Genomic DNA, 11,465 nt, shown 5'->3' with positions numbered 1-11,465 from the left:
TATGAGATTCACAAAAGTGTTTTTACTTTGCTTGAGCAGTGTAAGAGGTGGCTATTAAATAGGATACACTCTAATGGTCCTTTTTAACATATCGTAAATGTATTCATGAGTCATATTTATGAGATTTTTCTGTTCTAAATTCTTCTTCTCTCATTATCATTCTCCTTGAAGATTGATTGGTTGGGCTGAAATTCGTAAGGACTGTCAGTAAATGGTTTCTATGGGTCTACAATATGTTCTACCTTGATTGTGGTGGCATAGACATTTCCATAGTACCTTAGAAAGAACCATATGTCCAGATATTTGATCTTCTGTTTGTTTCCAAGGTCACTGAATTCTCCTCGCCTCTGTTTGCATCTCAGAAACATTCCATTTTCATCCTTCTCTACTGACCAGTCACACTTGGCGTCTCTCCCTGCAGTTAGAGAGAGTGTGTGTTGCTAGCAGTGTGTGGGAGGGCATTATGATTTGATAAAAATGTGGAACGCAGAGAGAGGCCTTGAAAGCGCGAGAGAGCTGCTCTGGGCAAACAAATAAACAAACCAAGGCACAGTCAGCAGAGTCACGAGGCGAGTCAGAGACTGAAGGGCAGAGTTTATGAAACAGAGTCTAACTGGGCAAGACGGAGTTATGAAACAACACAGCCTAAACCCAGCACAGGGAAACACAGCGGGCATCATCTAGCACATCTAACACAGCAGCCTTCAACATATCCCAGCACAGGACTATACAAACACAGCACTTAATACTACATAACATAAAATAGCATTTATATCGTGATGTAGCTTTGGCTTTTGAGATTGGCACGGTGATATAGCGCTGTAATCCACAAAAACCTGGACACAGTGCAGAACAAAACTAAGGAATTGAGGCATCGTGAAATACAGTATATCAAAACAGTGTAGCTCACAGCTCAGGAAACGACTGCAGAGCACCTTGGCGAAGCATTACTTGTAAACACACAATGTGAAATTATAAAAGGGAATCATGTTATTAAACAAACAAACAAACAAACAAAAAGCACTGGTAAGAGATACATAAACATCACTGTATTGTTCACATTATTTGTCACTGTGTTTCTTAGCTGCAGCTGTGTAGGTATAAGGCATTCGTTTATAATATCTTGACAAAGGAAAAACCTTGATGACTATAAACCTTACAGGACTACACAGCACCACAGGCAATCAGAATGCGTCACAATGCTAAACAATAGTTTAGAACCAAACCTGGCACAGTACATGTATACGATGGACAGTTGTTTATCATAATTATTTAAATCTAGTTGCCCAGTTAGCGCTTAAAATACCATTTCTCTATGAGGAAAAAGGTACTAACCCCCCCCCCCCCCCCCCCCCCTCCATCTCACCCCACGCTTTCCCTCTTAATAGACTTGATTTTTTCTTTCTTTTTTTTTTTTTTATTGGCAGCATCCAATCTTGTTTCCTGCAGGCGAATGTCTAATTAAAGTGAAGCGTGATTAATTAAGCTCATAATAAAACAAAGAGGGCCAGGCTCTTTTTTTCTCCGTTAATCTGAGTCTGCCTGAGTGATGGAGAGAGCCTCCCACCGTTTGCTCTTTAATTAAGAGAGGTGTAAACAGCAGTAGCCGCCGTGTAGCCCGTGTAACATGCTCAAACACGTTGACGCGTGCCACAGAGCTTAGTAGAGGGAGATCTCAGACCGTCAAACACATCACTGGAGTTTGAGCATAATTGGATGAATTTATATACAGACTACGGCGTTACACAAAGATGAACTTTATTAATAGCATGACTGAACAACATTGTGATTTACTGAGTAATCGGTGAGCGGCGTTTTAATTGAGATTGCGTTATTAAACTGTTGTGGTGCCATTACACAAAAAACAGATGTGTTTTTTTTTTCTCCCTCTCTCTCTTTCTCCTGGTTGTAGATGAGAGGATGCAGCAGGGAGCCGGTGTGAGATTGAGCCCAAGCTGAACACCTCACTACCCAGCTCTCACACCTCAACTGTCCCAAGATGCACTGCCCATGTCGAGGGAGGCTGAAGCTCCTGGTGGTGTCACTGTCTTTTGTCATTTTGCTGACATGGCTGTACCTGCTGGTGGGCAATCTGGAAAGTGAGTATTGTCATGGAAATATTGCTGATACGGTGGTATGGTGCTAATATCACAATATATCACCAAGAGAAAAAAAAGATGCAAAGCTTTTTCACAGAAGCAGAATTGGTATAATAGAATAAGTATTTAATCAAAGACTGGACATCAACATGATTACAACTTAATCATAAAAGGACATCAGATATATCTGAAAAATGAAGAGAGCCAATGAAGTTTGTAGATTTACCCTCTGCAGGATATAAGTAGCCAGCTACTTGCATTCCATAGAACAGTAAGTCTCCTGAGAAACCAGCTGCTCACATTCCAAAGAGTGCCAATCCTTATCTTCCCTCTAAACACAAGTCTAGGGGAGGGGCAATAGGGCTGTCTATCATTCCATAAACTACATCTTCCTTATATGTTTTTGTCATCTTCAGTGAGTTGCATGAACTTTAGAGCACTTACCTTTAATTTACAATATGATCTCTTCCCCCCCCAACACACACACACACACCACACACCCTTCATATGTGACAGTACCACAGCCCACTGGATAAAAACAGTTTTTTGACCCTTTTCATAACTCTGTGTGAGTATCAAGAGAGAGGACACTTGTGTAGGATGACTCTTTTCCTTATTCATACATATACCACTCGGAAGTGTTCATGAACAGCTTGGTTGTATGAAAAAGATTGACATCTATAAGAATATTAGAGAAGACTAAGAGGGATTAATGTATTACTCTACAAAGCACTGCTTTAAGTGCTTTCCCTACAATAATCAACGTAATTTTCTCACTATGCTCTTTAGATTTAGACGATAGTCTCTTGTGGAGCAAAATGTGGATCTGTTTGTGGCGTAATACCTCCAAGAGTTTGATTTATTAGGATGGCTGTAGAATGGTAACACTTTGCCAGAAATATTAAATGTCCTCCTTTGAACCTCTGGCTCTTACCCCTTTCTTCCCCACCCCATTTGATGAGTTTGTGTGTGTGTGTGTGTGTGTGTGTGTTTCTGTCTCTTGGAGCTAAAGGGAGCTGGGTGTAAACAGCTCCTGAAGTTTCTCACTTTCACTGGGGTAATGAGAGCACTGATGCCTAGTGGCAGCTGTGTGTTTGTGTGTGTGCATGCGTATGTGTATTTTCTCTTTTATCATCAGCAATTAGGATAAGAGAGAAAATGGATTGCATGAAAGGGAACATAACAAATGTGTGGGAGGGATCAAATTTGACAGAATCCATTTTTCAGTTCTAAACACCCCCCCCCCCCACACACACACACCCCCACAACTGATTTGAACAGCATAACATATTGCTCTATGTAGAGCCCTTTAACAACTGCTCACTTCAACAGACTGTTTTGCCATATCTCTAGAACAGTCTCATTTTGCCCTTATCTGCCATTTCAGATGGGCGCTCTCTTCTACTCTCTCCCTGTCTGGTGGAGTCAACAGATGCTCGATTACTGGAGCGGGAGGTTCTCGAGTCACGGGTGCGAGAGGTGGAGGAGGAGAACCGGCAGATCCGTTTGCAACTCAGTCAGTCACAAGGTGTGGCTGCGCAGCCCCAGGAGGGTAACTATGGTAACCAGCAGTGGGTGGCATCCGCAGATACGGGTCCAGAGGATGTAGAAAACACAGCAGAGGAGCGTTCCAATCAAAGTGAATGTGCCCGGTCACCAACTGCAGAGAAATGTGAGGTGAGATGAAGAGCATATCACAAATTATGTCTCAAATTATGCTATTCCAATTTTCTATGTCCTGAGATTTGTGACTAACTGAGGTATATAAACTAATGCATATATATGGATTAGTCACATCAGATGTACTATACTGTAAATTGTTTAGAGGCATTCGATCACAGATTTAAAGAAAGATAATAGATCTGAATTGTATCTGTGTTTTAGTAAGTATGTTTCTTTGTTTCTGTCCTCACAAAGCTTATTCATGTGGCATGTGTGTGTGCGGGTCATAACGCCAGCCGTGATGTGGTCACACTAGTCAAGTCTATCCTGTTCCATAGGTGAGAGCAACAGGCCGCCGTCTTATTAACAAAATCAACACTAGTAAATTTGTTTTGTAAGGGAAACTAATTCAATTAACGTTTGCATACGTTTTTCATGCTTATTCTTTCATTCCTTGCCAATGTCTTGCTCACTCTCTCTTGCCTCTTTACTCTTTTGCTCTACCTCTCTCTTACCCCCCCCCCCAACTGTATTAGGAGAAACCCCTTGCACTTCCACTTTATCACTGACACAGTCGCCAACCAGATTCTCAGTACTTTGTTCCAGTCATGGATGGTCCCCTCTGTGCAGGTCAGCTTCTATGACGCAGATGAACTCAAGGTAAAGACCATGCTATGCTCCTATATTAAAGGCCTTTGACCTCTTCCATACAGTGTCACACCTTCAAGACCGAGTTAATAAGCATGTCTCTATGGATCAATGTCCTTATCACAAAACTCTTACAGCAGAGCCATTCCAATCATAGCTACACACTGTTCAACTGTAGAGCTGTCGTAGCACTAACAATAGGGCATAATACAAACGCTCTCTTAGCTCATCCAACCAAAGACACTTCTATTAAGCAGAGTGTCACATGTGCTTATGGATTGTAACAGTGGGTCAGAGGCCTTATGGCAATTGAAGGGTGTCCTGCTGCTGGTGGAGGATGGAGGTTGTTTACAGTTCAGCAACTCTCAGAACCACTCTTGTCCTGTGCATTTTCAGTCTCTGCAGGGAACTCGCCATAAAGTTCACAAATCAGCATATTATTCATTTTCACTCATACATTTAACGTGACATCGTTGCTCTTTCAAGATTTGGTGTGCGAGTCCTACTGCAGTGCTTCTGAATTATTCACTGACTATTTGTATTTTTCGTGCACACTAGCCTTTGTGAGGAGTGACATTAAGAGGCTACATGCCCTTGACCCCCCCCCCCCCCCCCCCCCACACACACACACACACACACACACACACACACACACACTCAGTTTCTGGAGTTAGCTCTGAATGTGACACTGCATGGCTCTATGCCTACTCCAATTAGTGGACTTTTATATGCACCATCTCTACTTCAGTAAAGACCTCTGTACTCTCACATGTCTTAGCTAGCTAAGCCGATTCAAATCCAGCTTTTTTCAATCAGTTCCTTGCCTGTGGATCATTTACCCAAGTCTAAATCAATAAAGATGTTGAGGTATGAGATATTAAAGAAGATTATACTGCTGTGCAAGGTCATTTCTACAGACAGAGAGGATAATACATGAAAATCGACTTCAGTCTTGAAGTGTGCTACTAGACTTGTTTATCGGAATGTACAAAAACAAATATTCTGAAAGAAATTATTCTGTAATATTTTTACATACACACATTTGCGAGATGTCAGTGAAGGTTTGTTAACATTGCTATGTTGAATGGTTTTTATGTAGGTTTTTTTGGGAGCACATTTAAACTCCATCTTCTCCCTTTCTCTCCCTTTCTCTCTTTTCAGTCAGAGGTGTCATGGATACCCAACAAACACTATTCAGGAATTTATGGCCTGATGAAACTCACCCTTACCAAAGCTTTGCCCTCTGACCTGTCAAAGGTTATTGTCCTGGATACAGACATTACTTTTGCCACAGACATTGCTGAGCTGTGGGCTATCTTTAAGAAGTTCACAGGTAAACATACCATCAAACTGCACTGGTCTTTTTATGAACCATGTATGACTTTTAGCTTGCAGCCCCTCTGTTTGTTCAACAATAAAATGCGGCATGTACTTCTAGTACATACTATACAGTAACGATCTCTGAGTATCAAAAGCTGTATCTTATTGTAGTGTGAAAACGTCTATGGTCACAGTAAAGTTTATGCTGTCTGTTCAGTGAAGTCCTCTCTTTTGTCCTCCCTGTTCTCATTTCAGAGAAACAGGTGATTGGGCTTGTGGAGAACCAGAGTGACTGGTATCTAGGTAACCTGTGGAAAAACCATAAACCTTGGCCAGCTCTTGGGCGGGGCTTCAATACTGGTAAGCCTGTCCAAGTCACACTGCTTAACAAGTTGTTCTTAAGCAATGCATAAGAAAACCAGTAAACTTGTGGAAGTATAGTATAGACATTTTTAGACATAGAGGAAAACTTAAGTTTTATTGAGATCTCTGAGACTAAAGGGAAGACTGGAATTATACTGAGAGCACCTTGGGTTTTGTTTGTTGTTGCAGGGGTTATCTTGCTCTACTTGGAGCGGCTGCGCAGGATTGGTTGGGAGCAGATGTGGAGACTAACGGCTGAAAGGGAGCTGATGAGCATGTTGTCCACGTCACTAGCTGATCAGGTTTAGTCTTTTTGATACTTTAGTCAGTCCTCTGTCTTGATATTGATTTACTTTACCTGTATCTCAACTCTGTTTTCAGAAGTTGTTATTGCAAAAGGCAGTGACATAAAACTTGACATTTACCTTATACTTAGCTGGAAATTAATATAGGCGTTATAAAAATATTGTCAGAACTTTCAGAACTTTTGTCTTTCTCAGAAAAACGCTTTTTATTATTTCCACTTCTCCAGATTTTAACTTAAAAATATAAAATAACACAATACAGATACATTTTAACATATGGGAGAGACAACATACTTGAGTACTGTTTTAGCAGTGTAATTATTTTCAGCTTAAAGGTATTTTCAGTTTAAAGACATATGACCTAAAGACCTGATGTGACTCAGTTGATTATTTTACAAATCTTCTGCAATTATTTTACACTTAGTTGCTTTACTTGTGATTCACTTGAACTTTTACCCTTAAGACTTAACAACTGACTTTGTTCTTAAACTGAAGTGACTTGATCATGCTCCCTATTCTCATTTAAAGCAGAATAAACAACACTTTAGTTCATGAGTTCAGGTCCCGTTTAGCTTCAAGTTAATTACACTTAACCTTAAGAAAAGAATGCACAAAAAGAAAACAGTAGTCTCAAGGGTTTGAGACAGGGTTTTTTTTAGATATTCTTTCTGAGATAAAGGAACGTATGTAAATGAGGCTTCTCTGTATTTTGGGCAAATTGGAAATGCTGTAGCTTTGTCTTTTGTGTGCAGGACATCTTCAATGCTTTCATCAAACAGAACCCAGTTCTGGTACATCAGCTACCCTGCTTCTGGAATGTTCAGTTGTCTGACCACACACGTTCTGAGCAATGCTATACTGAGGTGTCAGACCTTAAGGTAGGAATGCCTTTGACAAAATTAATACATACCTTTCTGTTCTGCATATATATATATATATATATATATATATATATATATATATATATATATATATATATATATATATACACACACACACACACACATATGTGTGTGTGTGTGTGTGTGTGTGTGTGTGTGTGTGTGAACTGATGTCTAATTCACATCTGTTTGTGAGCATATACAAGTATACTTTTGCATCAAGTTTTTGTGTAATGCATTTAAACTTGTATTAAACTAGGGTCACCCCCTTGTCTGATTAAATCTCTGTTTGTTAGGTGATCCACTGGAACTCCCCTAAGAAGCTACGAGTTAAAAATAAGCATGTGGAATTTTTCCGCAATCTTTATTTGACCTTCTTAGAGTATGATGGAAATCTTCTCCGCCGGGAACTCTTTGGCTGTCCGAGCCAGGCCAGCTCCGAGAGCACTCGGGTCAGTTGTGTGATGCTATGACCACTTCATTCACAAGTTCCGTCTACACAAACTCTATCTTCTATCATCTTATTTCCTCAAATCCAGAACTGGGTGGAAAGTGCTATTAACCAAATTAAAACATGAAAACTACACTGATCCTCATTACTGGCTGCGATATTGTGATGCATCTTTACACTGTTTCATCTGCATCCTTTTCCATAAATTATGAATGGGAATGAATAGTTCCCCATTTAGCAGTGTTGCTTTGACATGTTACAGTTATATCACTAAACTTACTTAATTTGTTTCTGTTCTTTCAGCTTCAGGAAGCGCTGGAGGCCCTGGATGAGGATGACCAGTGCTATGATTTCAGACGGGAGCGAATCATGGTGCACCGTGTTCACCTGTACTTCTTGCAGTATGAGTACACGCCCACTATGGACAACACTGATGTTACATTGGTAGCTCAGCTCTCCATGGACAGGTAATGAAAATTAATGAGGTGACCTTTCAAAAATCTCTTCTTCCACGTCAAGGCCATTTTTTCTCACTCGCCCACAGCTGTATTTCACCTGCTGTGGATTTCATCAAGAACTTTTTAATGATCCCATAATTAAAAAAAAAAATAGATAAATAAATAAAAAATAAAGCTTTTTTTCTGCCTTATGGTTCAGTTAATGTGGCCTTGATGCACTGTCAGCATGTTTAAACTGTGTACCGTGATGCTTGTCCTAGACTGCAGATGCTGGAGGCTATCTGTAAACACTGGGAGGGTCCCATCAGTTTGGCCCTGTATATGTCTGATGCTGAGGCTCAGCAGTTCCTGCGCTATGCTCAAGCCTCTGAGGTCCTCAAGAACCGTAAGAATGTGGGCTACCACATTGTTTACAAAGAAGGCCAATTCTATCCAGTGAACCTGGTTCGCAATGTGGCCCTTCGCAATGTCAACACACCTTATGTGTTTCTGACCGATGTAGACTTCCTGCCTATGTATGGCCTCTACGATTACCTCAGGTAAGACGTTGTTTTAACACAGTTGAATTTGAATTTTTTATTCCAAACAAATGCGTCCGTGCTCTGAAGAGGATATTAATTATCCACATTTTTTCCATGTTGACCCGTGAAGAAAATCCATTGTCCAGTTGGACATGGCTAACAGTAAGAAAGCCCTGGTGGTTCCAGCCTTCGAGACACTGCGATACCGCCTCTCCTTTCCAAAATCCAAAGCTGAGCTACTCTCCATGCTGGACATGGGGACTCTCTACACCTTCAGGTACAGCATGGAACACACTTGTGATTCACTCTTAGTGAGCCAGACAGTCAGAGCTTTTCATCTCTTTTTTTCTGCTTGTCACTCCTTCGTATCCTTTCATTTACAATTGGCACAAGTCAGATTTTGATGAACGGTTAAATCAAATTACTCATTTTAGTTAGGCATTTGTTTTAATATTATGATTCAAACTGATTTCATCACAAGTCCATTCTTATGTCATAGGTACCATGTTTGGACCAAGGGTCATGCCCCAACCAATTATGCCAAATGGAGGACAGCTACTACACCCTATAAGGTTGAGTGGGAGGCGGACTTTGAGCCGTATGTTGTAGTCCGACGAGACTGTCCTGAGTATGATCAGAGATTTGTAGGCTTTGGCTGGAACAAAGTGTCTCACATCATGGAGCTTGATGCACAGGTGAGAAATGTACTATTGCATACATAAGCTTTAGTTAAGTGTGTGTGAGGATGATGTTAGATTTGATCAAACTGATCCTTGTCAATATATATATATATATATATATATATATATATATATATATATATATATATATTTTTTTTTTTTTTTTTTTTTTTTTTTTTTTTGCCCCAAGGAGTTACTAAGTCCTGCTGAAGAAACATTACTGAATAAAACTAATGAACATTTCTGTTTCACAGGAATATGATCTGATGGTTCTCCCTAATGCCTTCATGATCCACATGCCTCATGCACCTAGCTTTGACATCTCCAAATTCCGTTCCAGTCCAAGTTACCGGTACTGCCTGACAACTCTCAAGGATGAGTTCCACCAAGATCTCTCCCGGAAGTATGGCTCTGCTGCCCTGAAGTACCTCACAGCCCAGAGGAATATCTAAATCCCGTTCATCAAGAGCTTCAGTGCACAGAAGGGCACCTTAATCCAGTCCCTAGAGGCCCCATGGCCTACATGCTGCTCTAAGACAGATAAAGGTGTTCAGAGGTACAGCACTGCCCCATAGTCAACCCATAGCTCTCCTGAATGCAGGTTAGCTGATTTGAACTTTGAATGCCATTTTTTGAATATAATCTCTCAGCTAATGGAGATACAAAAGAGTGGTGCCCACACCACGTAGTGCCCTGGACTTGATGGTGGTTTGAGGATGTTCTACTGAACAGAATAGTTCATTCTTGACCAAACTTGTCAACTGCTGAGGAAAAGTGCTAAAAAATATCCCCAAATATGATGGGAACTAAGGTCACTTACTTGCTTAAAAAGCATGGAGACTATGATTATAATCAGACACTTTTTGACAATCAGGGCTTTTTCTTTCCATAAAAAATGTACATCCATTTTATCTTTGGCATTAGTTATCATTGGAGCTTACTATGAATATAAAGCAGCAACAACAGGGAAGAGCAGCATTTGAGAGAGAAATCTGAGCTTTCCAAAGACTCTTTTGCTGGACTGAAGTATGGAGAAGCCAACAGGACTGGAGGAACATAAAGCCTTATTATTTTTGTTAATATTTAAATTATTTAAGAAGAGGCTTTGTTTCAATGTACATGATCAATGAATATTGGAAAAAAAATTCTGAGTACAATGCTTTAAAAACACATTTTTAATTCAATATATACTATCTTCTTTAAGGGACAGAAAATGTCTGTCCAATGGAGAATCTGTGGTTATAGGAGGTATATGTGTCTGATAGGTTTCTAAGAATTCTGATATTGCGTTATTTCTTTCCACCAGTCTGAAGCATGAGGGGTAGCCTGGACATGTTTGTTATTGCTGCATTTATAACTGTCACATAGCGATACTACCGCATAATATGGCATGCTTACACCAGCCCAGCTTGTCATCGTGTTAATCTGTTCTGTTTCCCTCATCTCCACTTCAGCTTCAGTTCAGTCTGATCATCTGAGCTCACCAACTTGCATTTGAATAATTCCATTAAATGAATTTTACATCGACACATTACAAGCGACACATTAGGGACCATTAGAAAAAAGAAAATTGTTTTTAGACTTAGTTTTGACCAGAGATCAAGCTAAGCCCTGCTGATTAACTTAAAATCCCAGACACATTTCTGTGTAAGTTCAAAACCTATCAAAACACATTTTTAGAGCCATCTGTTTTCCCATACTCATTAGTACCAAGTAATGTCCAGGACCTCTGTAAAGGTCAACAGGCCAGTGTTATGAACAAGTTCTGATTTGATATCAGATCAGCATACTGCCTGAAGTGGTAAAATGTACTAGAAAGGAATCAAAATATTTCACATTTTGCTCAAGGGAGAGAACACAGTACCTCGCATAACTACGATAGCACCCGTACACAGTCCTTGAACTTTTGAGCAGAATTAACCGTGGCGATACTATGAAAAAAAAAAAAATGTATGTTCAGATCATCTTGAGATTATCCTCCTGAAACACCTTTGTCCTCAGCAGACTGTGCGAATTGCGGTACATGCTCGTGCCTTTTGCTGTATTGTGAAACTGGATATTGATTGTACTGCTGTAC

General features: G+C 40.2%; 1 protein-coding gene across 1 annotated transcript; it reads left to right on the top strand.

Annotated features, from left to right (window-relative positions):
* The first annotated feature begins 1,999 nt into the window (after positions 1 to 1,999).
* Positions 2,000 to 9,840, top strand: large2 (LARGE xylosyl- and glucuronyltransferase 2). The gene is made up of 14 exons (XM_030766591.1): positions 2,000 to 2,099; positions 3,487 to 3,776; positions 4,017 to 4,099; positions 4,298 to 4,421; positions 5,571 to 5,742; positions 5,985 to 6,089; positions 6,282 to 6,394; positions 7,150 to 7,275; positions 7,575 to 7,730; positions 8,033 to 8,196; positions 8,448 to 8,726; positions 8,839 to 8,985; positions 9,208 to 9,403; positions 9,643 to 9,840. The coding sequence occupies exons 1-14, from the start codon at positions 2,000 to 2,002 to the stop codon at positions 9,838 to 9,840; spliced, it is 2,253 nt and encodes a 750-aa protein (XP_030622451.1).
* Positions 9,841 to 11,465: the final 1,625 nt, after the last annotated feature.

The sequence above is a fragment of the Chanos chanos genome, chromosome 2, assembly GCF_902362185.1.
Source record: "Chanos chanos chromosome 2, fChaCha1.1, whole genome shotgun sequence".
NCBI classification, from domain to species: domain Eukaryota; kingdom Metazoa; phylum Chordata; class Actinopteri; order Gonorynchiformes; family Chanidae; genus Chanos; species Chanos chanos.
Note: the sequence above shows the minus strand (reverse complement) of the source record. Positions and strands in the feature narration are given on the sequence as shown.